Genomic DNA, 26,966 nt, shown 5'->3' on the forward strand with positions numbered 1-26,966 from the left:
TATATATTTTTATAAAATATAAATATATGTGATTGTAGTAATAACCAAGCTAATGACGAATAACAATCACTGATAAAGAAAAAAAAAATCAAAAATATACTGAATCTTTCAGTTTGTATTTTTCAGTATCACTTTATTTTGAAGAACATAATATTGGGTTTCACCAAATAGAATCTAACACTCCCCTACTTACGATATGTATTTGATGTATAAAGAAATGAGTCGCTCCAAGAACCAAGATTATGACCCAAGTCAAGCTCTCTCTCTCTCTCTCTCTCTCTCTCTCTCTCTCTATCTCTCTCATTTACTTTAAAGACAGTACTCAACTTTAAAGACAGTCTCTTAAGTCTCTTTCCATCACGACCAAGCTGAGAAAGAGAAAGCAATAAAGAGAAAAAGAAGAAGAAGAGAAAGCTTCAATACCAAATTTCTTTAATAAATCTGGCCTTTGGGCTGTCTCCTTATTAAGTAATTTGTATTTCTTAGAATGTCTTTGACAATGGATGATGATGGTGTAGAAGCACCAAGAGGAAGAAGCAGAAGAAGAAACAGCTTATTAAGTAAACAACTCGCTGTAGCTGTAAAAAGTGTTCAGTGGAGCTACGCAATCTTCTGGTCCTCTTCACCAACTCAATCTGGGTAAGTATAATCTAACAAAAAATTAAGTTATCATGGTCTTAATTATTTTACCAAAAAAAAAACAAGTTACCATGGTCTTGATCTTTGCATCATAACAAAACTAAGTTGTGTTTGCTCATACCCACAAAAAAAGATTAGATCTTATCTTTGCATTGCCCTTTTCTTCTTATAAATTATCGATTTGAATGGTGTAAATATAATTGTATTTGAGCACTATATTTTAAATTTAGGGTTTTGGAGTGGGGAGAAGGATGTTACAATGGAGAAATGAAGAAGAGGAAGAAGAGATACGAAGTTCATTATAAACATGTGTTGCAGAGAAGCAACCAACTTAGGAAACTTTATCTGTGTATGCGTGAAGGAGACAGTACTAATACTATTAGTACTACTCATGATGATGGTTATCACAACTGTAACAGTACAACAAGTATGCTGCTGTCACCAGATGACCTCTCAGATGAAGAGTGGTACTATGTAGTCTCCATGTCCTATGTCTTCTCTCCTTCTCAATGGTTTGTCCTCTCTCTTATAAAAAATATCGCATTAATATATATATATATATATATATATATAACCCTTTTCTAACTTTTCATATGGTAAAAGTACTAATTGGGAATGAAAGTGGAGTGAACCAAAAAAAGGTGGAGTGAACCATGTTCCATTGTTTTCATTTCAAGACATGGATCTCTAAAGATTTGTCACCTCGGGTCAAAGATCTCACCTATAGATTTCATGTACTTGTTTTGGCCAAGGGGTTTATTTCTTGTGACTCTTACTGTTTATGTACATCCAACAAGTTTTGATTTGGGCTTCCTTACTGTTGCCATTTTAGCTGATTTACATTTTAAGAAATTATAAATTGGAGTTTTCTTTATTGATTTAAACTATATATTAATATGTATTTTTGCGTGATTTATGCACGTTTAGTTTGCCAGGAAGAGCTTTGGCCACGGGTGAGACCATATGGCTTTGCAACGCTCAGTACGCGGATAGCAAACTCTTCTCTCGTTCTTTGTTAGCAAGAGTAAGCTTCTTTAACTTTTTTTTCATGAATCTTTGGTCTTTTAAAAGAATACAATCTGACTATAATTCTCTTTCTATTTGCTTTTCTCTTCATGACTGGTCATTTGGTTTCTTTCCTTTAGAGCGCATCAATTCAGGTATGCTACGTATATAATGTTCTCTTTATATAAATGAGTCAGAGGTAGTTCAAAATAAATATATATATAAATGAGTCAGCTTTAGTGCTGTAATTGTTAGATTCGACAAGGTTCTAATTATGAATTATGTAGAATTAAAATGTATATGTGTGTCTTATGTCTTTATGGGACTTATCCAGACTGTTGTGTGTTTCCCTTACTTGGGCGGTGTGATTGAGCTTGGCGTCACCGAATTGGTATAACTCTCTATCTTAGCATCAAAGGGTTTAACCTATGTTTCTTGCTTCACAAGAAAACTCATACTTACACTTGTTTTATTTTATTTTCTTTTCATGGACAATGAAAGATTTCAGAGGATCCTAGCCTGCTTCAACACATCAAATCTTGCTTGTTGGAGACATCGAAGCCCGATTGCCCTTCTAACAACTTCTCTGCTCACCAATACAATGCTGATGATGATAAGAAGAATCAAATGAAAATTAAGATAAGTGAAGTAAACTCGGCACTCCAAGAAAACCCACAGATTCAGTTTGGTATTTCTGATCTCATGTTGGATGAAGACTTGCATTACAAGAGAACTGTCTCAACACTACTCAAATACGCTGCTGATAAATCAAAAATGAAGAACAGTCATCATCGTCAACCCGAACTTGTTTCTTCTAATTCTGGCTCAAGTTTCTTGCGGTGGAAGCAACCAAGCTCAAATCTTCTTCTGAAACATAGCAATTCACAGAACGTGCTGCGGAAGATATTGCATGACGTACCTTTGATGCACTCCGTAGACACAAAGACACTGTCCACAAATAAGATGTTTGGTCTGAATCAAGATGATCCTTCGGTTAAAAGAAAAGAGAACGAAAAGTTCAGTGTCCTTAGAGCTATGGTTCCCACTGTCAACGAGGTAATAATTAATAAACTATTACTGTGTTTCCAAATCCTTGAAAGCTGGCGTTTATTTCAGACACAAGATTCTTTTTTAATAACTCTGCAGGTTGATAAAGAAGAGATACTGAACAACACAATCAAGTACTTGCAAGAACTAGAGGAAAGAGTAGAAGAGCTAGAATCTTGTATGGGATCTGTTAACTTCGTAGGGAAACAAAGAAAGACGAAAAAGAGCCTTAACGACTCTGTGTTAATCGAGGAGACATCAGGGAACTACGACGACAGCACGAAGATCGATGGAAACTCAGGAGAAACCGAACAAGCTGTCACTGTATTGAGAGATGAGACACATTTTAGAGTTAAACTGAAAGAAACAGAAGTTGTGATGGAAGTAAGATGTTCTTACAGAGACTACATTGTTGCGGACATCATGGAGACTCTGAGCAAACTTCACATGGATGCTTTCTCTGTCAGATCTCATACACTTAATGGGTTCCTCACACTTAATCTCAAGGCAAAGGTAAAATTCTGAAAAACAATCTTCTTGATGTTCTGTTTGTTTGACTTACACGTAATGTTTTTGGGGGCAATGCAGTTGCGTGAGGCTGCAGTTGCCTCAGTAGGGATGATTAAGCGAGAGCTGAGGAGAGTAATTGGTGAGACTATGAGAATCACCTAATTAAGGGTTTCTTTAATGATTTTTGCAAAATATTAGTATTTCTTAAACTTTTGATGAAATGTTTTATTTTTGGACTCTGGTGAGTTAATCTTTATGTCATTAAATTTACATCGAATTTTCTTTTATGTAATCTTTGCCGAGACTGGCTGGAATGTTTCGACATTGTCATCTTCTCTTCTATAATTTAAGATATATACTTATGGTTCTTGATTAGTTATTATACAGTGTTCGCCGGACCTGATCATTAGGTATCTTTCATATCAAAGATTTGGATTCCACATTTTCATTTTATGTTCCTGTCACTTTATTCATCAAATTTACTGGAACTAAAAACCAACTGATCCTGAAGACTATCAGATTCATTGGGTTATTGTTGGTGATTTTTTTCATCATATATGTTACACTTCAGTTTCTTTCTGAGTCCTCAAGAAACGGACTGAAATTTAACTAGCCAGAGAATGTAACTTAAATTTTATTTACTCAAAACTGTTTATTATTTCTTAACTAAATGCATTATTGTGGTCTAGTTTGTAACTCATATATAGAGCCTGCAAAGAAGTAGTACGTAGGACATGTTATGGAGCAATATAAAAGTTAATGGTTTCACTTGCATTACCCCAGTTTTTTTTTAAGCATTACGTTTTTGTAATTTCTTGGCAAATTTTGAATCAAAATGGTACATATGATGAGAGGAAGATTAGAAGTACTTCTCGTTGATGCTCATGGAATCACACACACAAATTTTATTGGTGACTATAAAAAAGACTAACTGTTTTCATATGTTTGTATATCTAATAAGATATCATATGTTGAACTTAAATGACTCTTATTTTGAATATTTGGTTGCAGGAAGGCCTGTGTATTATGTGTTGTTACAATGTGGGACAAAGGAGTACCGAAGCAAATTGTCAAAAGGTTCAAATTTTGTTAGTGATTGAATTTTGTTACTCTTGAACCAAACGTAAACATTTGTGGGTTTTTTTTTTGTATGTGAAAGCAGGTCATAATGACAACGCATTGTGGAACCAAAAGTTTGTATTCGATTTCCCAATGTCTCAATGGAAGAAGCTGACACATATCAAATTTAGAACCATGGACAAAGAGCTTTTCAAAGATGGTGGATTTGTAGGTGAAACCATGTAAGTTTTGTTTTAGAAATGAGTGGTTTAGCTTAGCAAAATTAAGATATAATACCATCCATGTGATGTGTATGTGACTCATTTTTGGTGCAGAATTGATCTTAAAGGGATAATAACCGAAGGAGGTGACAGAGGATACATGGAAGTTAAGCCAGCTCCATACAATGTTGTTCTTGACGATGATACTTTTAAAGGCGTCTTAAAACTCGGATTCAGATTCACTGCAGCGGTAACTCAGTAACTACCCTAGCTAAAATTAAAGTTCTTTAGAACAGAAATAAAATGAAGTATTCTCAAGAAAAACTTATATTTTTGTAGGATAAATTGCGGAGGAAGGCATGGGAACAGAAGATAGAGGGCAAAAACAGTGAAGAAGCAATGAATTCTACAACTCTGACTCTGATGAAAGTCCCTTTATTACGGTTTCTCCTGTACTGCTTCCAGAAAACAACCAAATATCAACTAAAAGATAACTAAAATGATTTAAGAGGGTTAGCATCAAAACTCTTTTCTTTATCAAATCTATTTTTTTTTCAGAATTGCATAATATGTATAACCCGATTCCACATCCATCAAGTATAGTGATGACATTTATTTAATTTCTGAGTTTGTGCAAACATTTTAGGTTCACAGCTGCATGGGCAAGTATGCAAGGTCTCATCATCTCATCAATGCACAACTTCTTTTTTGTTTCGTCGACTATAAGGAATGTTCTATTCGTAGCTAGGGTTTCTCAATCAATCCTTTCATGGTATCGTGATGGGCAATAATAAGAAACTTTCCATGACTTTAATTTTTTCACCTTCAACCTTTAATGTAATAAATGGACATGCATGCATTTATAATTTTCGAAGTAACATTTCCTTACTTTCATTTAATTTCTCAGCCAGTCCTAAAAACCTTTTTCTGAATTATTATTTTCTTTTAAGTTACGTTTTTTGCTTAAGTATTTTAGGCTATAATTGATCTAAACAAAACACATTGTTGTTTTGAAAAAATATAACAAACACACAGACAAAGGTTTGAATTAATAATTTAACCTTTTTACGTATATTTTTTTTGAACTAATTTGATGCATTAAATTAAATGTAACTGATATGGTTTTTGGGCCATAGAGTTTGTTACAAGTTTGATGGAAACCATATATTACAAATGTTGTAATACGTCTATTTTTATTTTTTTGTATATAATTTCTTCCACTTCTGAATACGTTAGATATGCTAAATAAACCACTACAAATAAATTATAGCAGGTATGTTTGAATTTGAAAGTAGTTAATATTGTTTAATACCATAGTATATATAAAATAATAACACAGAAATTAAATATATGAATACATATGCGGGATTTGTTACGACGAGAAAATGGGACGCACGTCTGTCTCACGCACGAACCATGCAATATACTCCATATACTTTCTCATCTCCATTACACTAAGTTATCATGTGCTAAATTATTACAGGTATATTATTCAAAGTGAAATAATAATATAAGATAGTCATCTATTATGAGTTGCAGTTAATCGTGTACACTACATGGGGATTAAGCTAAACTCCAACCATGTGATAATTGGTCAAAAAGATAAACGGTTGACACAAAGATAAAATAAAATTTTCAATAGAGGCGTTACAAGACCGACCATCGATTAATTTAAAATAATACTTATAATCATATACGTTGAACATTCACTCGTATCCCATCGAAAATCAAGATCTTTTCATAAAATTAAAAATTTCAACAAATTAATCAGTATCAAATTTTTAATTCTTACTTAAACAATCCTGGTTTTAACAAATACTTATAAATTTACGTTGAGATCTCTAGCGATGAAATTAGGATAAAGATATATATATATATATATATATATATATAGATTATTTTATTTATTTGGGAAACGAAAAAGATAAATAAATCGTTGGTAAATCTACAATTATTAATAAAAAAACAAATGATCAAATAAACAATTATATTTTGATTGAAAATTAGTATACTCCATATATTAAGCCAACAAGAAAACAATATAATAGTAGCAAATAGACAAATAGTTGAACATCTCCTAAAGAGGTATTTCCTCATAATAATAACCACAACACTTGTTGAAGCCAAGGAAAAGCCAACCTTCATCATTGTCTGGAGCACAAGATCAACCGTCCTTTTTCATCCACATTACTCTCTTTTTTTCTTCCGGTCACCGGCTTCTTCACCTGAAAAGTTCCACAAGAGAGAGAGGGTTTTGGAATCAACGGGAGGGAATTGAGTTTCCAACGTTCGTTTAAATTTTGCTTTAAACGGTTCAAAACTTCAAAACGAATTGCAGAAGAAGAAGCTTTAAAGGTAAAAGACCCGTTGCTTTGATTTTTTCTACTACTTTAGCGTTCTTTTAAATTTTAAAGTTTCAGTCTTTCTCTCCTTGTTCTCATCACTTTATTGTTCTTTGTTCCTCTTTGAAATTTCACTATCCAACATTCTCGTTTTCAAATTTCAGATTCTTATTCATATTCTTAAGTCTCTCTTGATTAACACGCAGCAAAAGTTTAAAGCTTTAAAACCATTTCTCTGTGTTACTTCCTCAGAAAAAAAAAAACAGATCAAGAACAGAGAGAGAGAGAGAGAGAGAGAGATTCCTCTGTTTTCAGCTGCTAAAAAGAAAAAAAGATGGAGAATTTGTCGAATCCAGATGAAAACGAAGACGCGAATTATCATCAATCACGACGATCCATTGACCCAAATGATCAATCAGCATCAGAAACTCCGGTTTACTCGAGCATGAGCATAGACTCCTTTGTTTACCCTCGGACATGTTCGGAGAGTACTTCAGGCTTTTCAGACCAAATAGATCATGAAACCAACAGCTTCTGTAGTGACGCTTCTCCCTCTGATTGGCCTGTCCTAACGGAATCCAAGAGCTCCAAATGTCTCTCTACTGGTTTAGAGATGCAATCAAATGGAAATCTTCCGGTCCAAGAAATCTCAGAAGCAGGTGCTGTGTCCTCTCTTCTCTCTCTCTCTCATGAAACAATAATAATCTGAGATTAATAAAATGTTTGTGCAGAACTTGAGACAATGAAGGAAAGATTCTCAAAGCTACTGCTTGGAGAAGATATGTCAGGAAGTGGCAAAGGAGTTTGCACTGCAGTCACCATCTCTAATGCTATTACCAATCTTTATGGTAATTTCAAAGACTCAACCAGTTATATATGTCCTTGTTTCAGACTAATGTAAACCATTGTTTTGCAGCTACAGTGTTTGGACAGAATCTGAGGTTAGAGCCGTTAGAAACAGAGAAGAGAGCATTGTGGAAGAGAGAAATGAAGTGTCTTTTATCGGTATGCGATTACATAGTTGAGTTCATCCCTAGATGTCAGAGCCTAAGCAATGGAACTACTGTTGAGGTGATGGAGAGTAGACCAAGAGCAGATATCTATATCAACTTACCTGCCTTGAGAAAGCTAGATTCTATGCTTATGGTACGTACATCATCTAATTATCCAAAAGATAATTCAAATGATTATATGATGATGATCTTTTTTCCCAACAGGAAGCATTGGATAGTTTCCAGAACACAGAGTTTTGGTATGCAGAAGAAGGAAGTCTGTCGATGAAATCTGCACGTTCTGCCACTGGATCATTCAGGAAAGTTATAGTGCAGAGGAAAGAAGAGAAATGGTGGCTACCAGTTCCTCTTGTTCCTCCAGAAGGTTTGTCAGATATAGCCAGAAAACAACTCAAGAACAAGAGAGAGAGTACTAATCAGATTCACAAAGCTGCAATGGCTATCAACAGTAGCATCCTCAGTGAAATGGAGATTCCAGACTCTTACATGGCTACTCTCCCAAAGGTCTTTTTTTTGTTTGTTTTCACTCTTTTTTTTTTTTTTTGGTTTTTTTTTTTGTTTGTTTTCACTATTATTACTACTAGTTTGTTAAAAAGATTCTTATTCTGAGTTTTTTGTTTATTAACCTATTGGTGAATGTCTTCAGTGTGGTAAAAGCAGTGTTGGTGATTCAATCTACCGCTACATGAGTGGTTCGGGTCGGTTTTTCCCAGAGAAACTCTTAGATTGTCTGAACATAGCATCTGAGCATGAAGCTGTTCAGTTGGCAGATAGAGTAGAGGCTTCAATGTACACTTGGAGACGCAAAGCTTGTCTTAGTAACTCTAAGAAATCATGGAACCTGGTGAAAGATCTTATGTCAACTACAGAGCGGACAGACAAGAACTATGTTATGGCTGAGAGAGCAGAGACGCTGCTCTTCTGTTTGAAACAGCGTTATCCAGAACTATCTCAGACATCATTAGATATATGCAAGATTCAGTACAATAAGGTAAAACAAACTGAAGAAAGTTGTAACTGGAGAGTTATTTTATTGAGACTAAAGTTATCTTTTGTTTCTTTTTGGTTTGCAGGATGTAGGAAAAGCAGTGTTGGAGAGCTATTCAAGAGTACTTGAAGGCTTAGCTTTCAACATAGTTGCTTGGATTGATGATGTTCTCTATGTAGACAAAACCATGAGCGGTAGTGAATAAGTTTTTAAGATTTTCGTCTGAGGTTTTCTGTGTTTCTTTTTTTCCTTCTGTAAATTAAATTCAGATCAAAATCAATGGAAAAATCTTGAAAAATGCATACAACTACTTTTTCTCAAATTCTGGATATAATCAACCAAGTCTTTTCATCAAGAATGGAGTCTACATTATAAAAATCCAAGGGAATAATAATATTTAGTCAATTAATTTTCCAAGCCCTATTACATACAACAGGGTTCCGAACCAGCATGGGTCCGGGTGGTGTGACCAAAATAGCAAAAAAGGGTTAGTAGTTAAAATACAAAGATCTCTGAAGAAGCTACACAGACTCATAGAGACTCTCTCTCTCTCTCTCACTAAGACTTGCTTCAGTCTTCTTATGAGCCCCTTAATAAATGAGATAGGCACCGAAGATCCAAGCTTCTTTGCTCCTTTGCTTCTCACTTACCAGAGCTCTCTCATGATCGTCAAAACACAACTATGCAACAGTATTCAGCTGTCTTCGTCCACTGAACCAATGTATGTCAGATCAGTCCGTCTGACCCTCACTGCACCCTTTAACCAACATGTGGCTCGAAGATTGCCCATGTCGCTGCTGTTTGAAGCGTTGCTGCTTGATTGACCTGAGCTTGTCCCATCTTCCAAAAGCGTCCATGGGTCAACCACATCCGTGTTGTCTGCTTCTTGCTGTTGACATGGTGACAACATATTCTGCTTCAGCTTCCCTTGCCCTGCTGTTACAGTTTTTGGTGTGGCAAGGGAGTTTCTTTGATTGAGCCCAGCAGCAGCAGCAGATCCCGAGGGTTGAACAAGAGTGAGTGCGGTTGGCGGAACAGAATGTGGCTGACACGAGAGAGAGCAACGTAGAGAAGGAAGGAGAATTGGCATCGCTGCTTGGATCCGCCATCTGATGGTGTCCGGTAGCTGCATCCGTGCAAGCTCATTCTGCATTATTATTGACAACAAAAAGCCAAGCACTTCAACAATCTTAATTTTCAGTCAAGAAGATAAGACTGGGGAGGGTTTTTATAAATTTTGTTTGACAAACCTGTAAGCTCTCTGCTGCATCACGATCAAACAAGGTAAAGTCTTTGGATGATTCATTAGAAGAAGACCTTGGCTTTAGCCAATTTGGCTGGTGATTGCTTAACAGCCCATGGAGTACAAACAATAATCGGTCAAATAAGACATCACTAGAAAGATCTGCCATGGAAGATGGATCTCTTGTTGATTCTGTCTCCGCCTTTGATACGTCACTACGAGGAGAACATGCAGCAGAGTCTTCATAAACTACTCGGCTTCCAAGCAGACGAACTATTGTAGATGCAAGTGTATGTCTCGTGTTCCTAAACGAAGGTTCCCTGAAAAATTGATTGCCATACAAAAAGATAACTCAGCATTTAGTTAAGTAACAACAGGAAATGACCATTTCTTATAAATCTGGTCAAACAGAATGGGAAAAAAAAATAGAGACTCGAGTACCTGCAGATGACAGGCAGTAACCTTAGAAGAAACTGCAACCGCAAAGACATAGAAGCTCTCAAAGCAGCAGGGGAAGGTGGCGGCGCAGTGTCAGTAGTATTGATTGAGGATCTTCTTGCCAAGCTAGGGCTACCACCACGAGGGCCCTTCCGAGTACTTCCTTTATTTGATGAAACCTCAGACCCAGAAGAAGCAGTTCCCATCTGTTTGTTGTTTGTTATACTGCGGATGGTAACTGAACTTAACTGCTGCTCAATATTGCTAAACTGTCTTACCAACTCATTCACAAAGATACTTCGAGATTCATCAGAGCTTTGATCTATGCATGGAAGCACTAGCTGAACAAAAGCCCTCTCAGTTGTAATCCCATATCCAACACTGGGACTGTTCTCATCAAATAATAACTTTTTTGAACCCAACCCTTCCTCGATCACTTCCCCTTCTTCCATAGAAGTACTTTCCAACTTTCTTTTCTTTCCTGCCTTGTTTGCCGTGATAGGATCGAAACTGGAGTTGCTGCACCAACCCCAAGGTTTCCAGAACTGAGGTTTCGTAGGAAGTCCTTTGCTTTCTCCTACTATAATCAGTTTTTGTCTGATTGTTTTTCGTCCAAGAAGAACATCTGGACCTGCTAGAAACCATTCAGCTTGCTTCAACATTGAATCCTCAACCGACCTACCGAAGAGATGAACCACTTCCGAGAAAAGTGGTACTGCATCAGGTCTAACCAATAACCTTGTGAGGAGGATTTGGATGAAATTTTTCTCATTCTCAGAGGCCTCAGGCTTCTCAGAGGTAGGACAGGAAGATCGTATTGCATCTGTCAAAGGCATATCGTGATTTTCGAGTTTCTCGGTTAATGCTTGCTCGTTTAGAAGCAACCTGAGTTCAACCCACTGCCAGTGAAATTTTGCAGGTTGCAGGCAATCTAATACAGACACCAGCTTGTCCACAAGCTTTGTTCCATTTCCCTGGTGTCGTTTTTTCGATTCACTAAGTGCTTCGTGGGAATAACCAGAGGATGGCATCTTACAATCAATTACGGAGTTAAGGAAAAGACGGGCACGAAGAGGAGCAAAAGCCACAGATTTTAAGTGCATATCCATACCATTCAGCTCAAGTACCGCCGCAAACTCAGCATCTGTGGAATCAGCAACTATTAGTTCATAAAGTCCCTGGGTGTCTCTAAAGCACACATCTCGGAAAGGAAGGTGCTTAATCACATCATGAAAGGCCACTGTCAAAGACTGATAAAGGCGGTGAGTATCTTCATGGACGCTGGAGTTAGAGTTGCCACTCGAAAGCAAAGGCCTCCACAGAACAAAGGCAATAATTGAATAGGCTGGTGGGAAGACCAATTTCAGCGGAAGCATGCGCTGCATACGTGATACAGCCACCACGGAAGATTCTCCCACAAGCTCCAAAACCATCCCTTCCGAAACAGTTTTGCAGTTACCAACAAGAAGTCTGAACCAATGTACATAAACTTCAATAGAGTTATCCACTTTAGAGGCTCCCACGGACCTAGCACTGCCATTAGAACTCGATTTTGTACGCCTTACAAACTGAACGAAATCTAAGCACTCCCTTAGTCTCAGCAGACCAACAATCCTCTCAAGGGTTATAACGCCATGTGTGATAGCACCTATAACAAGTGCAGATACAGCTGCAGTAACTTTTGTTGCTTTGCTCAGCGCTACTTTTCCAGTACCGTTCGGGATATCATTCGTGTTGTTCGCAATTGAATCATAGGATTCAGGAGATAGCTGATGCTGACCCCGGGATCCCTTCGCAGGGGCAAACGCTCCAGCAAGAGCAGTGGAACTTTCTGTTGCGAGCGCTATTTCAAACACTCGACTTTGACGCTCTCCAAGAGCTTCCTTTAGAAGGCACAGACAGGTTATATGGATTTGCAAAATGTGACGTGCGATATTAGATGAACCTACGCCAGATGGACGATTCTGATGAACATTTCCCACAGAGAAATCCAAAATTCTTGCCATGGAATTGCTTACACTGTTAATGATCGCAGATACCGCAGAAGAAACCAAAGAAGGATCACCCTCTTGCGCTGCACCGCCAGTCTGTCTAATGCAGTCCATTAGCCCAACTACAATTTGTTGAGCCACCTGATACCCGTCGTCATTTTTCTCAGCAAGTGATGCTTTCATTGTATCAGTACCAATGAGTTTTCTGAGATAATGAGTCGTCTCTTCAACATGTCTTTGCACAACCTCTCTCATATTCAAACCCACTCTTGACAGACGAGTACCACTGCTGCTGATTTTTTTACGTAAATAGTCGTCTGCATTATCTACTCCAGCTGGAACGTTAAGGGGGATTTCATACTCACCGTTCCCTGATCGAGTATGATCAAGTTCAGAAAGAAGCCTCTTTTCACATGTTGCTTTGAAATTGTTATGCCATTCCACAACACTGGGAAGATTTCCATATCCATTCAAAATATAGCGAGCATAAACTAAAGCTGCTGATCCAGAAATCTTTCCATTACTCGACATAAGTGATGCGGCACGTGCCATCAAAGCTGTCATGGCCTCGGGAACAAGATCTGCTGAAAATAGAATGTTTTCATACCTGAAAGAAAATGATCGTACACATGCACAAATTAAATTTCAGAAATATAGATGACTAATGACACGTATTGAAGGGAAAGTAAAGCACACCTCCTAAGTGATGATACTAGAATAGCCTCCCCTACTTCACACACGTTGTTTTCAACATTCCTTGGCATAATTACAAGGTTTCTCCCACCTTGAACGGAAAAACTTGGGCTACTTTTGGCCCTTGGTAATAACCAAAAAAGAAATTTAACAACTGAAACCAAGTCACGCGAGAGATCCATGAGAAATAATATGGAAGATAGCTCGTCTGCCCCAAGCTTCCACCTAACTGTGTTTTTTTCTTCAACTGGTGCACCTTTATTGAACTGCCCAACTCTCACACTGCTCTTTTCGGACTCTTCAACAAGTTGCCGAACAACATTTACAAGCCAAACTGCAACAGACCGCTTATCAACAAACTGTAGCTGCTTCAAAGAGTTTCCAACAGATACAATATCCACAGAGGTAGAAGTTCTAAACACATCAACCACCTTATGGTTTTCTCCTTCCACTCCAGGGCCATGATGAGGGCAGCTTACTTTGTTATCACAAACATGACTCGTTGAAGCGCCCTGGCTACCTTCAATCCTCGCAGCTTGTAGTTGAGCCAGCGACTGTGTTTTGCGCACCATCTTCTGCCTACCCCTCGGTACTTGTTTAGTTAACTCCATCAGAGGATCAACCTTCAGAGAAGGCTCCACAGTTTTAAACCCCTTCTTGATCCACCAGTTATCTTCTTCATCTAATGCAATTGGTGAACTCCCTTGATAGCAAGAGCTCTTTTCATCATTCATTTTTTTTCTTTTTGCTCTTCTACAGTCTTCACACCCTGGTGTAGATTCTAGGTGATCCATCTTGCTATACACAGATCCACTTGATTCCTTAACGCTACTTTGAAATTCATCTCGCACTGAATTTTTCACACCACAGGACACATCTGGAAACTGCAGTAGAGCAGCTATGCGCTCCTTTAGTTCTCTAATATCCTTACTGCGCTTGGTATGTTTTCGAAGTTCCTGATTATCGGCCATTGCGTTAAAGGTCCTTGGCAAATCAACTGACGGAAGGAAAGTGGAATTTTTCTTTGACTTCTGATCTGCATTAACAAGCAACTCTCGCAGAAGAAGTCGCCTTTCATTTGAATAAATTCTCACAGCCTCTTCAAGCTTATCTCCTCCTAAGAGCTGTGCTTCCTCTAAAGTATCATATACAAACCACCCAGGTAGCTGCTTTAATATGCGATGATGCCTTATTCTCCTCTCAGGATCAGCAGCAGACTGAATCATATCAATCATCCCACTAAATATAAGTTGTCTAACGTATGCTAAAGGATTAAAAATTCCAGAGCGTATAAGTTCAAAAACGAGTAACTGCAAGCGCTTTGCTCCTCCCCTGTGTACCTCATGCTGATCAATCCAACAGACTATGATATCATGTAACGGGCCTGGACTTTCAAATGCATCCATCGAACTGCTAGGTTTAGAGACACCAAGAGAATTGCTGCGATGGTTCTTTCCTTTGCGAGCTGCGAATTCTCCACCCAGAATTTTCTGCTTCAGAAGCTGAATAACTAAATACACCTGAGAACAATCTTTTCTGCCAGAGAATTTGATATCTTTAGGCACACCAGCCCGGAAATCTCTAAAATCACATGTCGCCCATTCGATCAGGAAAAAAGCAGAGCAAACGAAGGATGTACTGATAGCCCCAATCCATCTGAGGGATGATCTCAAGCATGGACTGACTTCAGCAATCCAGGTCTCATCAACGGCTCCATTGCAGAGGTCTTCAAAGAGATAAGAGTAAGCAGCTCTGATATCCCCGTCCGACAAAGCTTTATCCAAAGCCTGAACAGCTTTAGCCACGTTATGCTGAGGATAACCAGCGCTAGCTATCTTTGCCAAATCATCTGCACTTCTTTGAATGGTTGAAATGGTGTAATCAAAAGAAAGGAATCCAAACCGAGAGTCAACTCCCCTCCCTTGAAACTGGGTAGAGATCTCTGAGGAATTACTTCTCAACTTTTCCAGATTCTCATATGCCTTTGATGCATAGCTCACGTCATTGGGTCCACATGCTGCGATGGAAGGAGGTAGCGGTAAGCAATTTGAAGAAACAAATGTGTCGGGTGCAGCCAGTACCAAATAGCGAACCATCTCAACTAAAGCAGAGAGAGTATAAGCTCTCCGAGAGTTATCAACAAGATCGGATCCACCAGGAACAGGTTCCTCGATGAAACGGACAGCAATAGCTACAAGACTTTGTACATATGTCTGAGAGAGAACAATGCTCTCTAAAAAAACATATACAATGGGAAGTAGCAACAGCAAAATTTCAAAGACATCTTTTTCCTGCAATAAAGCAGAAGCAAAAATCACAAAGCCGAAACATCTTGAATCAATAAATTAATCTAGCCGCATACCTGTAAGAGCCTGAGAACCCAATCAACAATGAGATAAGGAAAAAGGAGGCCTTCAGCATGGTGCCACTGTAGAAGACGCACCATATACCACCATTTAAAATGCAGAGATGTTTCCTCCCCGTAAAGACTTGACGATGCTGGACTAATCTTTTGCATTGATCCTGCATAAAGCATCTGTGGCGACCTATCTCTAGTTTGCTGAGAAGGATACGAACTATTCCGTGACAAAAGTTCATCCAAGAGGTATTGCAAATATTCAATAACATCTTTTGTCCATTGCTCACACCGAGAATTTTGTGTCTTGTCAGGTGTTCCTGAAGAAATAGCCGCAGTGCTAGGTCGCACCTACAAATTGTAAGCAAAAATTGATGTCCTCCATTACCCAGAGAACAGAACTAGAAAATAATCAATTTATTTCCCAACAGCGTACCTGATTAAGATAAGTCACTTTTATAAACCAAGTAGCTCTCAGTAATGGGACATTGTTCCTTATGAGGACTTCAAATAAGGTTTTTCTCCTATATCCAGGAATGTTATCAGCCAAAGAGCGCAAACGCTTGTGCTGTTGTGATAGACTCTGAGAAAATAATGAGAGCAGGACTGAGTAAATACATATGGGTAAGTATTCTTCTACTTCAAGAAGATCTGGAACATGTGCTTTCAATTGATCAGAATTCTCAAACAACCAAGAAGACTTGAATTGTCAGTTTTTCCAAAAACTTAGATAAGGAGGTAAAGTGCGGTCATTCTATAATGTGGAAGTACGACAACAAACATCGATTAAAAGAACATCGTTTAGAAGTTCTGATAAGTACCTCAATCCATTTTTTCTTTGTCTCCTCCCCACATGATTTTTGTTCTGGGAATCCAGGCTTACCGAGAAGTGAACCAGAGAGAGGCACCCCATAGACCTGACCAGCCTGCCATTTTAATCGGGAAATTTTAAATCATGAGCCATATGATTGGGTCTGAAGCCCTACTATTCTGCACAAAGAGTACACTCTAATTTGAAAAGGAAAGGAGCTAGAATCTTTAGATTACCTTGCGCTTCAGTGCACGAGACTCATTGATAGCTCTAAAACACTTTCTGACAGACTGTGAGATAGAAATTGAATTTAGTTTCATGTGAAACACAAATGAACTCCAATAGAGATAAAAAAAAGTTATGACAAAAACACCGCCTACACTCTCTAATACCGTACCTCTTTGCACTTTAGGACAACAGGCTTTGAAAAAGTATGGACCTGGGTCAATATAATCTCGTCCGCTTCCTAGAAAGGCCAAGAGGATAGGACATCCATTAGAAGAAGGATATTATTAATACCACGGAAACTAGTGGAGTACGGAATTAAAAAAACTATGACACAGAAAAGATGAAACTTTTTAATAATATAGACTTTCTGAGTTGTAAGCATTCCATGGAACTACATTGAATAAATCATCACTCGATATGAACATGCCAGCTGAGTAAGATATAATTCCTATTTCCGTTGGGAAATAACGTAGACATGGGTCCAATACAAGATCGTTATATCTATCGAAAACATGTCAATAAACAACTAACCATGATCTTATAAGAATTTAAAAAGCACAACAGGAACGCATAACCAATTTCAGTTGATCGCACCTTAAGTCCATCAACAGTTTCCTTGTATCCAAACTGAATATACTCTTTGGTAAGATTTTCTTCGGGGGAACTTGATGTTGGAGTATGAAAATCAGGCGGTCCTAGTCTGCAGTATTTTGAAGAAAAGAGTAAAAATCATCTAAGAGATAAACGGCATCTTCAAGTATTAACAAGAGTTCCAAAGACTTAGACTTGCGGAGATAAAAACAGTGAAATCCCAAGCTACAAAACCGAATCCGGCAAAAGTAAAAGTGAAAATTACCGGGAATTCAGACCGTCCTTTTCACACCTCAACTTGTAGGGCGTCAATGGCGGTGGCCTCCTGCAGTAAACAAAAGTACTCCCAGGTCTTTTAAGTCTATCAAACATATAAAATGCTATGAAAGGACTCGTCTGAAACAACATGCCTTGAGTTAAGCGAGTAGTTTCCAATGGAAGAAGAATCAGCTCGTCCAGAGTCCCTAGCACCCATAGCGGTATTGTTGACTGCACTAGTGCAGTTGGCAGGATGATACCTTTGCATATCTCCAAACTAAAACCGGCATAATGGTTGTGACATCAACATACCATAAGTAACTCTAAGAACAAGTCCACAACTTTTTCATGGACTTGCACTTTTAATTTTTGCAATTTCTCCTTACACCATAAACTTAGCAACGAAAGTAAAACCTGAAACATAAGAATAGCCTCGGTGATGAACTTCCACTGAAGCCAAACAAAAAGAAAGAAAACTAAAATTAACATATAGTCTATGATAATGTGTCTTCAGGAGAAGGAATACCCTTTCTTTATCAAACTGTGAAATTATCATGTCGAGAAGAGCTACTCTTAACTGGCTATAGTTTAAATCGGCTAATAGGTAGTACGGCAGCAACTTGTAGTTATTAAAGCTTTATTAACAACACACATAACTTCAACTGAAATTTATGAGCTTAGCATGATAGAGAGATTACACCCCCCCAAAAGGCACATAAGTTTATACTATGATGATGAAGAACAAAAGGTGATCGATCTTGGGTAAATGTAAACTAACCCTAATTAATCAACCACATAGTATGAAGGAGGGCATTTATGAATATCATACGATCAAAACAAAACAAAACAAAACAAAACCGAATGAGAAATAAATTAGCCAGCTTTATTAACCGACGACAAGTGTTGAAAACACACACAAATCAATTTAGATAGATAGCAGACATCGAGATCCTTGGCAAAGAATATGAGCTAGAAAACAATCAAACCACCAAATCCAATCCAAGTGCGGGGAGCGTATTAATAATCCCTAGGATGAAGACAAAAACGGAAAACTAACCTACCAATAGGAGGACGAACCAAAGTTCAGCGAAGATTCAAGCTGGGAGCTGTGAAGAAATTGAGCCAAGGGGAGATGAAGACGAAACCAATTTAGAAGAAGCAAAGAGTCTCTCTCTCTCTCTCTTTTGGGGTTTTCTACTTTGACGAAGAGGAATGGTTGCAGCTTTTTGATTCGCTCCAGGAAAGGAACAGAAACCACCCAATCGCAGCAACCAACTTTCTTCGATTTGATCAGATTGATTGAATTCGATCTCAACACACACACTCTTCTCCTGGTTACAAGAAAAATCTTAACCTTTTCTGCTCTATAATATATTCCCTACTTTGCCCTCCACTTTCCTCCTCGTCTGCAGGGGCTAAATAGTCAAGTAGTATTTATGAGAGCAGTTTGGTGGATGCACCAAAGAGTTTCCGTCTTCTGCAACCATTTTTTATTTCCTTTTTCGGATTTCATACAACTTCTTTTATTATTCTTTGGATTTTAAAATTTTTTCTTCACTTTAAATTGTAACCCAAATTAAAAATGCTGACTTAGTGGATTTTAAAAATCAAGAAAATATATGCAGATCAATAAATTATATATTAAAGAGATACATATATAAGAGAGAAAGATAGATTTTTTTATAGTTTCAAGCTGATGGCCAGAGGTTTCTATAGCTCCGACATCGGTTTGTTTAATTCGTTTTGCTAATTTATTTGATTTGCTTTATTTTCAGACACTTTGTTTGTTTGATTGCCAATTTATTTTAAATTTGGCAAAGTTTTTTATTGTTCTTTTGTAAGTTCTTTCCAATAGATTTGGTAAAATAAAAACTTCAGTTCAATTGAACTGTTTAGAAAAGGTAATTGACAGATCTAATGCGGATGGTGGCGACGGGTCATACCGGATTTTATAGTTGATGGTTTTTTATTTGATGGTGATGGAGTTCTTGCTGTAAACTATGGTTACTTGGAAAGACATCATGAAATTCTATGGAACGTCTCAAACGTGGTGTTTTTGGATTAATACGAAGATTATCTCCCTTTAGTTCAACTATTTGAGAAGTAAATATGAAATTTTTATATAAAAAAATCTTTAATCATTTATACGCAAAATAGATAAGTGTTAGTTTAGTTTGGATCCATATATCAATTTTCTACTTTTTGTTTTGTTAGTTCTCATTGGTTAGAACTTTTTATTTGCTTAATAATATTATCTACCGTCAAAAAAAAGATACATATATTAAACTAGTTTATTGAATCCTTGTATTTGATTGAATGTTGAAGAGGTAAAAATAATATATATTAAATATCTTTAAGACTATAAATTCTAATTAAAATAAAATAAACATGCATCCATGTGTTAAAGTATATTTTCTGACATCAGATAAAAAAAATTTACTGAATACAAACTCTATCTGATATAGTCATATTAACTTATTAAATTTTTCATGATTCATTGAAATATAACTAAGTCAAAAACCATATTTTGCATTTAATTTTTTTATGGACATAGATATATAAGACTACCTGAAAATTTTAAAAACAATTAAACATAAGATACAATTCAGTGCATGTTTATAATATATTTATTAAATTTAATATTTATTGTGTAAAATTAGTTATGAATATATAAACTAAATATACATAGTTTTTATAAACATATTTATAAAGGATAATATATGTGTTTATATATCATTTTATAAATAAATGTTTACATAAAACAGATAATAGTGAGTGAAAATATTAAACCTTATGTATGAAAGAATTTGTGTTTAGTTTGAAAATAAATAAAGTATGTTAAATAAGACTACTTATAACAACCTTTTTTTTTTTGCGAACAGAGACTACTTATAACTTATAAGCAACTAAAAGAGAAAATAGAAAATACACTTAGATATCTCATTGTCCCTTAGCATTCTCTCATCCTATTTTCATTTCATATTTTTTATGCAGATCAACAACTAATGCATAGTTTAATCTGAGATTGTTGTTATTTTATAATTTATTTTTGTTATGCAATTACTATGTTGAATGGTAAGTAGATGCAGAACAATATGCATAATAAATTACTTGCATTTATTTTGTATTTCTTCTGCACACATACTCAAACACGAAATCTGGAAAGAGAGAAACAATCTATTCAACTAACTTTTTCAATATGAGTAGCTGCTGTTTTTTAGTTTCCAGGACTTTGTTTGCAAAAAAAATATTTATATTTTGTTATTTATTGTATTTTACTCTAATTTTTTTACAGTAACTTATTTCCACAATATTTGTTAATCCATTACCGTTTAAATATTAATAATATAAACAAGAATAAAAAATTTCTTCAGTTCGGATATACAAGTTTTAAGTTTACAAACGTTTGTTTCTGGCAAGGGTTTTAAAGATTTTAATGAATAAAATCTAATTTTTCATTTAGAATTAAGTATTTTAATAAATTAGAAATGTTAACTTATGCAGAAACAAAATTTCACCAGTGACTAGAAAACCAAACATTCAGTTACTTACTAATTAGTTTGTATATGAAGTTCATTCAGTTTGGGTAGCTTACGTACAATTCATCTGATTATCAGGTGTACTATCCATTGTGTCCACGTAACCATATCCCATCAACAAAAAATGTTATCCACTAAAGTAGGGCATAAAGTGCAACAACCCCAAAACATTATCCAAAATTTTATACATATATATATCATGATCCTTCATTTCTTCATATTGAGTAAAATCTCGAGAGGTTTGTGTCATGCCTGTTTCTTTCTCTTTGCTAAAAACTTTACGCTATCGTCCAGCCAATCTCAACTTTTAATTTACTCTTTCTATCAATTCACCAATATTGTGTTGTGTATATCTTTTTAATTTTCATAAATAAATAAAAGGACTAAAATTGTCACCGCCCAGATCACACTCTTAATCAATGATACCTTGTTATGTCAACTTCTGAAAATATTACACACAAATAAATCAACGAGAACGAAACACTACCACATCTATCTGCATCTCAACATACAAACACACAAACACTCAAATTACAAATAAATATATTCTAGATATATTATATACCCTAAAAGAAGAAGAGACCAATGGCAATGGTCCTGTCTTTGAAAGTGATTCTATAATGGCCCCACCACAAACAGTCTCCAGGCTGATCTTAAAAGGATCTCTTCTCTCTCTCTCAACCGTCGCAGCTCTATGAGAGTTATTAAGTAATACAAAGTATCTACATGGTTATGCGCTAATGAAAGTTAACAATGGTGAGAGTTTTCACTTTTCATGACCTTTTATAAAACAAGGATGCTCTCATCAGTCTTCAAACTCAGCTAAAACCAGAGAGTGTTCAGCGTTGTTGAGGCAGTTTAGAGTGAGCAGCTCTTCAAGTAATTCCTCGAGAATCAGTTCACTAGTTTCAAAGCCAATGCAGTCAATGTCACATCTGATGTCTAACCAGTTTCCAGGTTTAGCCAAATCTTTCCTAACTATTTGATCCAGCGCGTGAGGGAGTGGCAATGGCAAGAGATGCCAGTAGACCGTTTCTTGAACCTCGTGAACGATGCTTTTGACGGTAGAGAAGACTCGGGTTCTTGGTGCAACAAACGAAGCCCATGGAGGGCAACAGCAGAGCTCCATGATAACTTCGTTGATGCAGTCAAAGAGGAGCTCATGGTCATGACAAAGCTGGTTTGGAGAGAATGGTATGTTGCTGATCAGTGACGGTTCAAGAAGCTGGTCAGAGAATTGCGCCTTGAGATAGAGCTCTTCAAAATCCGAGACAACAGCGTCCAAGACAGATCTTACGTACTTGAACACCACTTCTTTGTCACTTGTGATGGTTTTGACAGAATATTCTTTATCATCGAAGTGGATACACCATGGTTGCACTTGTGCTTCTTCTTCATCTGAGTCAATGTTTGCTAATTAATTACTAGAATCCAAGTTCAGTAGTAGATGGATGAGATGGGATCATGTTTTTTAACATACCAGACTGAGATCGCATTTTTGGTGGGCTTATATCATCTTCAATGAAGAGTGGCTCAAGAACTGATACTGGGCTTGACCATTCCGGAATAGCTGATTTGCAGTCCTCCGCACTTTTAGCTAAACAGTGAGATGGTGATGCCACAGAGGAAGACACTGGTGGTTGTCTCTCTTCATCAGAAGCCTGTAGAAGAAACAAAGCAGCAATTTCTTCAATTCAAAGTCCATTAAAAAGAAGAAGAAGAAGATAATATATTATAGTGCTGATTAATCAAAATGACTTGCCTGTTTTGAGATTATACCATCTATCTGTTCATCATGAGCTTCAGCTCTGGGTAAGTCACCAACCAAAGTAGGGATTGCTTCCTCTGGAACTATATCTATCTCATTGGTAATCATTACATCATCTTCAGAACCTGAAACATTGGCTGGTTATTAGATTAATTAACTCTCTATTCTTGAAAAAAAGAATTCACAATAAGACACAAATAATATTTACCTGCAGTGTTAGCAGTTCCATCCTCAAGATCATTATTTTTTATTGCATGGTTTGGTAGGCTCACATGAGTTTCTCTCTTTTCCCATGGGCTGCTTAGAGGAGACAAGTAGTCAGGAAGGGAGAGAATATTTCCCAGGCTGCTGTTTTGAATCTGTCTGGTCGTTGTGTTTGAATCTACATCTCCATTGTTTAACATTAACATCTCAGACAGATGTTTCCTGGCCTCTACATAAATGTTAGACACCTTTTGCTTTCTATCGTCTTCATTTTTGTTCTTCTGAGATTTTGATGAAGGCTTTGCCATCCGCTCGAGAAAGAAATGATCTTTAGTTGGCACATTTTTAGGAAACCCTCTCTCACGCTGCTCCTTTCTGATTGCTTGTTTCAGCTTCCTCTTGATCTCTGAAAGAAAGAAATGTGAACTGCTGTTTCTCTCCTTCTCTATTTTGTTTCTCATCAAATGAGAATCAGGTGAAAAGCTTGCTGATCTTGGCTTCAGTATGAAAATATGGTCTGAAGCTTCTTTCTCTACTTCTTGTGTTCTCTCAAACAAGCTCAAGCTTTCTTCTCCTTTCTGTCTTGGCACAAGTATCTCTGGATCTTGCAGAAGTTTGAGAAACAAATCCTCATCTGATCCAAGAATCTGAAACACTTCCATCAAGTCCTTGGATGTAAGGATTTCACTAGTTTCTCCATGTAAAAGCTTCTGACTGATTAAAAACTTGACCAACTCCCTCAGCTTTTCTTTATAACCTTCTTGGCCGTGTTTGTGGTTCAACATCCCATTCTTTGCACGGCTTCTGCGATGTAACTCAGAACAGAACTCTTCGACCATATTATCAATGTCAAGACTTCTCTCAGAGCCCTTCTTTGCTCTGCGATTAACTTTAGGCTCTTCACTTTCAGCAGCTGTGTTTAAAAGATGGCTAAAATCACCGCAGCTGTTCTTGCGAGTCTTGTTTTTTCTCCTATGGTTTTTCCTTCTTCTTCCTTCGAGTTCAGAGTCTGACAACTGTCCTGTTTCAGCATTCTGCTCCCTCTGCTTCTTGATTTCCTTGTCGATGAGCAACTCTTCTGCTATGAGTTTCTTCACACTTGGCTTTATAATCGTGATCGTGACATTGCGTTCTTCACCAACCTTTTTAACAGTTTAAGGAGAAACTTAGATTAATCCACAAGACACTCTCAACAAGACCAAAAGAAACAAAAAAAAGTTTTAAGGATGTTTTATAATAATATAAGGTTAAACTAAAAGCTTACATGGGTTTCTTCAGGTCCTTTGCCACGGCATTTGGACTTGTCAAGTTCATTGTTCCTAGGACTTCCAGCAGCTGATGGAACAATTAACACAACTGTTAACCACAACAAAAAAAAAAAAAAACTCTTTCTAATGTAATGAAAAACCAAAAAAAGAAAAGAAAATGCAGTTGGGTAATAATACAACTACCATGCTTTGGTTCGAAAAGGAGCTTGTGAGAGAGTGGTCCATGGCGGAAAGTAAACATATTCATAAATCCCCACATGCAACCTAAATGATCCCTCTCCTGTCCAGCATCTGCACGACGTCGAGTTTTCTTCTTGGCCATGGCTTTCTTATGGTTTATTCAGTTTTTTTTTAAATGCTCCTTTCTTAATCAATCAGGATAAGCTGAAGAAGAAGAAGAAGAAGAAGAAGAAGAAGAAGAAGAAACAACAAGAAAACTATTAAGCAGCAGAAAAAAATAAGACAGGAAACACCACACAGAAGGGTGGTAACATATGGAGTTCATATATCTAGAAAATAACAAGTCTTGTAAATTGTACTTATGTACTTTTTAAACAATCTCAGATCCTTGAGAAACAAACAAAACAATAACAAGGCCCAAAAAGTTCCACAATTGAATATTATCCTTGTGAAACACTCCAATGGAATTCTTGAGGAATAAATTAATAAGAAGTAAAGGATCATCTAACCACTTTCTACAATCCAAATCAAACTTCCTTTTACACTCTACTGGTTTGATTAGGCAAATATCAATTGTGACCAAAGGAAAGCATGATGATGATGATATAGAGAAACTAGTCACATGACTTATGGAGTAAGATCAGATACCTTTCCCTTTCAGAAGAGACTACAGAGTAAAAAGTACCTTAGATTCTTCTGAACTTCTTAAATTCCAAACTTCTCTGGAGGGCAACAGCCATAAACAAAAAGTCTCCCAAGTTGCAAAGCAGAAGTAATCCTCAAACTAGCTCCAAAACGTTTATTTGATGCCAAGATTCAGACAGGGTTTCTCTTAAAAGCATGGCCTGGACTAGTTTTGATCGCCGGACAAAACGGTTGTGAAGAAAGAAAAAAAAGAGAAAGAAGAAAATATTTGGGATATCTTTCAAGGCAAGGCGAGAGAGAGAGATAGGTTAAACACTAAAGCGAATGGTCTCTAGATCAGTTTTCTCAAGCTTATAAAACTTCAGAAAGAGAGAGAGGAAAGGACAAGAGCTGGCGTATCTTGACGCTTTAATCTCCAACCACATTGTTGATCTGACAACTTTTCTAGGTTTTGTCCAGAAACCAAGCTTCCTTAATCATACCAAGGTGGAAAAGCTTTGATGATGAATCAGAAAATCTGAGCTTTTAATTTTCATGAGTTGATCAACAACCCAAAACAAAAGATAGTATTCAATTTTGGGAAAGTTGGTTCAACCAAACAAAAAATGAAAACTTTACAATACTGTTCATACATTCAAATAAAGAGAGATATTTCTTAGAGTTAGATTACGCTAAGAAACACTTTTTGATTTTGTATTACACCTAGAGACATTTCTAACTAGGCCTACTTCTAACATGTGACACACTTTGTTGTGAGCCAGCAACATATTGTGGACAATTTTGCCTTTAATGGAAAGGACAGTTGTGGATGAGTGATTTGTGAACGAGTGATGTGTGGTTGGGTGATTTGTGGACGGGTGATGTGTGGATGAGTGATGAGTAATGTGTGGATATGTGATGTTAATGTATTTATAGTACATAAGTGGACAAACTCTCTATTTTGATTCTATAAAACTATACAACAATACGTGGACATGGACTCATGTTACTAAATTATACCATAAAACGTGGACACGAAATCTGTTATCTCCAATACAAACACTTGGTTTCTTCAGCTCAATTGATAAATTATCTACAGTTAAACTTCAATCAAGATGAGAAAGAGATGATATTGTGAGTATGAGCGGAGAGAAAAATCGAAGAAGCGTTTACCTTTTGTCGGAGAGTAATAGATCTTGCATGTCAGAGATTTCTGATCTAAGGAATTTGCGCTTTGTCATGATGTGGATGGATGTAATTTTGATTAGAATTGAATTTAGATCCCGAGATGATGAATGAAATCGAATGAATATTGTCCATGTCCACAACTAGTTTATAATTTTGTTAAGATGTTCATGTCCACAACTAGTTTATCATTTATATATGGACAACTAAAAGTATCTAATCTATGAGTGGTATTGATGGATCAACAACCACATCTATTTTAATGCAAATCTTAGCTTAAAATTATTCTCTTTTATTTTCTATAAATTTTTAGAGTCATAAGAGTTTTTTTAACAAAAGAAAGTGTGTCTTAAGTGATAAGTGTCTTGTAGTGCAAATTGAATGTGAGAAAGTGCTTCTAGATATAAAAAAATTCTATTTCTTAGTGGGCATCTTTTGACAAAACAAAGAGAAAATATTCAATTGAGTGTCTTATCTATCGATGAACCGACAAAAGCATTAGTTTTCATGGAGAGAGGATTCTCTCTATTGGGCAAAAGGCAAAGAAAAAGTGTGAGAGAGAGAAATAATAATAAGTAAAAGGTGGAAGCTTTATTCGAATTTTACAACCCAACAACGTCATGTGGCATTAAGCTCCCTCCACAGAAGAAAAAGGTACACAGTTGGAAAAAAAGGAGATTTCTTATGGGCCCATCTCTATAGAGAGAGGCAGAAGCTTTACATAGAAGAAAAGTGTTCTCAGAGTTTTTCAAGTGCCTTCATCAT

General features: G+C 36.7%; 5 protein-coding genes across 9 annotated transcripts; 3 read left to right on the forward strand and 2 right to left on the reverse strand.

Annotated features, from left to right (window-relative positions):
• The first annotated feature begins 487 nt into the window (after positions 1-487).
• Positions 488-3,511, forward strand: LOC106334332 (transcription factor MYC1-like). The gene is made up of 8 exons (XM_013772635.1): positions 488-639; positions 870-1,151; positions 1,567-1,663; positions 1,785-1,799; positions 1,979-2,035; positions 2,146-2,700; positions 2,791-3,204; positions 3,280-3,511. Exons 1-8 carry the CDS (start codon positions 488-490, stop codon positions 3,361-3,363), a joined length of 1,656 nt encoding a protein of 551 aa, XP_013628089.1. The 3' UTR covers positions 3,364-3,511.
• A 534-nt stretch (positions 3,512-4,045) lies between these two features.
• On the forward strand, positions 4,046-5,229 carry LOC106330103 (elicitor-responsive protein 3-like). Its single transcript, XM_013768653.1, has 6 exons — positions 4,046-4,112; positions 4,213-4,278; positions 4,364-4,502; positions 4,596-4,731; positions 4,821-4,924; positions 5,136-5,229. Exons 1-6 carry the CDS (start codon positions 4,046-4,048, stop codon positions 5,227-5,229), a joined length of 606 nt encoding a protein of 201 aa, XP_013624107.1.
• A 1,337-nt stretch (positions 5,230-6,566) lies between these two features.
• Positions 6,567-9,117, forward strand: LOC106334333 (rop guanine nucleotide exchange factor 3). Its single transcript, XM_013772636.1, has 7 exons — positions 6,567-6,836; positions 7,076-7,482; positions 7,555-7,671; positions 7,740-7,969; positions 8,041-8,340; positions 8,483-8,827; positions 8,910-9,117. Exons 2-7 carry the CDS (start codon positions 7,158-7,160, stop codon positions 9,027-9,029), a joined length of 1,437 nt encoding a protein of 478 aa, XP_013628090.1. The 5' UTR covers positions 6,567-6,836; positions 7,076-7,157; the 3' UTR covers positions 9,030-9,117.
• Positions 9,118-9,208: 91 nt separating this feature from the next.
• LOC106334331 (mediator of RNA polymerase II transcription subunit 12) lies at positions 9,209-18,826 on the reverse strand. Of its 3 annotated transcripts, none has more exons than XM_013772632.1 (13): positions 18,491-18,826; positions 17,586-17,847; positions 17,441-17,500; positions 17,179-17,284; positions 16,754-16,822; positions 16,593-16,646; positions 16,367-16,471; positions 15,982-16,128; positions 15,552-15,896; positions 13,193-15,480; positions 10,509-13,103; positions 10,075-10,387; positions 9,209-9,971 (listed from the first exon to the last, which is right to left on the reverse strand). In XM_013772632.1, the coding sequence occupies exons 2-13, from the start codon at positions 17,699-17,701 to the stop codon at positions 9,519-9,521; spliced, it is 6,651 nt and encodes a 2,216-aa protein (XP_013628086.1). In that variant the 5' UTR covers positions 17,702-17,847; positions 18,491-18,826; the 3' UTR covers positions 9,209-9,518. The 3 variants fall into 3 exon arrangements, with proteins under 3 accessions (XP_013628086.1, XP_013628087.1, XP_013628085.1); XM_013772633.1 differs by having other exon boundaries at positions 9,519-9,971; positions 17,586-17,710; positions 18,495-18,826; XM_013772631.1 differs by having other exon boundaries at positions 9,519-9,971; positions 18,495-18,826.
• Positions 18,827-21,376: 2,550 nt separating this feature from the next.
• Positions 21,377-25,672, reverse strand: LOC106336180. 3 transcript variants are annotated; one of them, XM_013774929.1, is made up of 7 exons: positions 25,078-25,672; positions 24,396-24,596; positions 24,209-24,279; positions 22,949-24,086; positions 22,735-22,877; positions 22,453-22,633; positions 21,377-22,370 (listed from the first exon to the last, which is right to left on the reverse strand). In XM_013774929.1, exons 2-7 carry the CDS (start codon positions 24,532-24,534, stop codon positions 21,778-21,780), a joined length of 2,265 nt encoding a protein of 754 aa, XP_013630383.1. In that variant the 5' UTR covers positions 24,535-24,596; positions 25,078-25,672; the 3' UTR covers positions 21,377-21,777. The 3 variants fall into 3 exon arrangements, with proteins under 3 accessions (XP_013630383.1, XP_013630381.1, XP_013630384.1); XM_013774927.1 differs by having other exon boundaries at positions 24,393-24,596; positions 25,078-25,671; XM_013774930.1 differs by having other exon boundaries at positions 22,735-22,865; positions 24,393-24,596; positions 25,078-25,669.
• Positions 25,673-26,966: the final 1,294 nt, after the last annotated feature.

Source organism: Brassica oleracea, chromosome C3, assembly GCF_000695525.1.
Source record: "Brassica oleracea var. oleracea cultivar TO1000 chromosome C3, BOL, whole genome shotgun sequence".
NCBI classification, from domain to species: Eukaryota; Viridiplantae; Streptophyta; class Magnoliopsida; order Brassicales; family Brassicaceae; genus Brassica; species Brassica oleracea.

Excerpts from the sequence above, each read along its gene's own strand:
- LOC106334332 (XM_013772635.1), top strand. The coding sequence starts at position 488 with ATGTCTTTGACAATGGATGATGATGGTGTAGAAGCACCAAGAGGAAGA. Across the intron at positions 640-869 it reads TCTTCACCAACTCAATCTGG|GGTTTTGGAGTGGGGAGAAG; the intron begins GTAAGTATAATC and ends TTTTAAATTTAG. Across the intron at positions 3,205-3,279 it reads CACTTAATCTCAAGGCAAAG|TTGCGTGAGGCTGCAGTTGC; the intron begins GTAAAATTCTGA and ends GGGGCAATGCAG.
- LOC106330103 (XM_013768653.1), top strand. The coding sequence starts at position 4,046 with ATGATGAGAGGAAGATTAGAAGTACTTCTCGTTGATGCTCATGGAATC. Across the intron at positions 4,503-4,595 it reads GGATTTGTAGGTGAAACCAT|AATTGATCTTAAAGGGATAA; the intron begins GTAAGTTTTGTT and ends TTTTTGGTGCAG. Across the intron at positions 4,925-5,135 it reads ATGAAAGTCCCTTTATTACG|CTGCATGGGCAAGTATGCAA; the intron begins GTTTCTCCTGTA and ends TTAGGTTCACAG.
- LOC106334333 (XM_013772636.1), top strand. The coding sequence starts at position 7,158 with ATGGAGAATTTGTCGAATCCAGATGAAAACGAAGACGCGAATTATCAT. Across the intron at positions 7,483-7,554 it reads CCAAGAAATCTCAGAAGCAG|AACTTGAGACAATGAAGGAA; the intron begins GTGCTGTGTCCT and ends ATGTTTGTGCAG. Across the intron at positions 8,828-8,909 it reads GCAAGATTCAGTACAATAAG|GATGTAGGAAAAGCAGTGTT; the intron begins GTAAAACAAACT and ends TTTGGTTTGCAG.
- LOC106334331 (XM_013772632.1), bottom strand. The coding sequence starts at position 17,701 with ATGCAAAGGTATCATCCTGCCAACTGCACTAGTGCAGTCAACAATACC. Across the intron at positions 16,472-16,592 it reads CTCGTGCACTGAAGCGCAAG|GCTGGTCAGGTCTATGGGGT; the intron begins GTAATCTAAAGA and ends TTAAAATGGCAG. Across the intron at positions 16,129-16,366 it reads CAAAGAAAAAATGGATTGAG|AGTCTATCACAACAGCACAA; the intron begins GTACTTATCAGA and ends TTATTTTCTCAG.
- LOC106336180 (XM_013774927.1), bottom strand. The coding sequence starts at position 24,534 with ATGGCCAAGAAGAAAACTCGACGTCGTGCAGATGCTGGACAGGAGAGG. Across the intron at positions 24,280-24,392 it reads TTTCGAACCAAAGCATGGTA|CTGCTGGAAGTCCTAGGAAC; the intron begins GTTGTATTATTA and ends TTGTTCCATCAG. Across the intron at positions 24,087-24,208 it reads AAGGACCTGAAGAAACCCAT|GTTGGTGAAGAACGCAATGT; the intron begins GTAAGCTTTTAG and ends ACTGTTAAAAAG.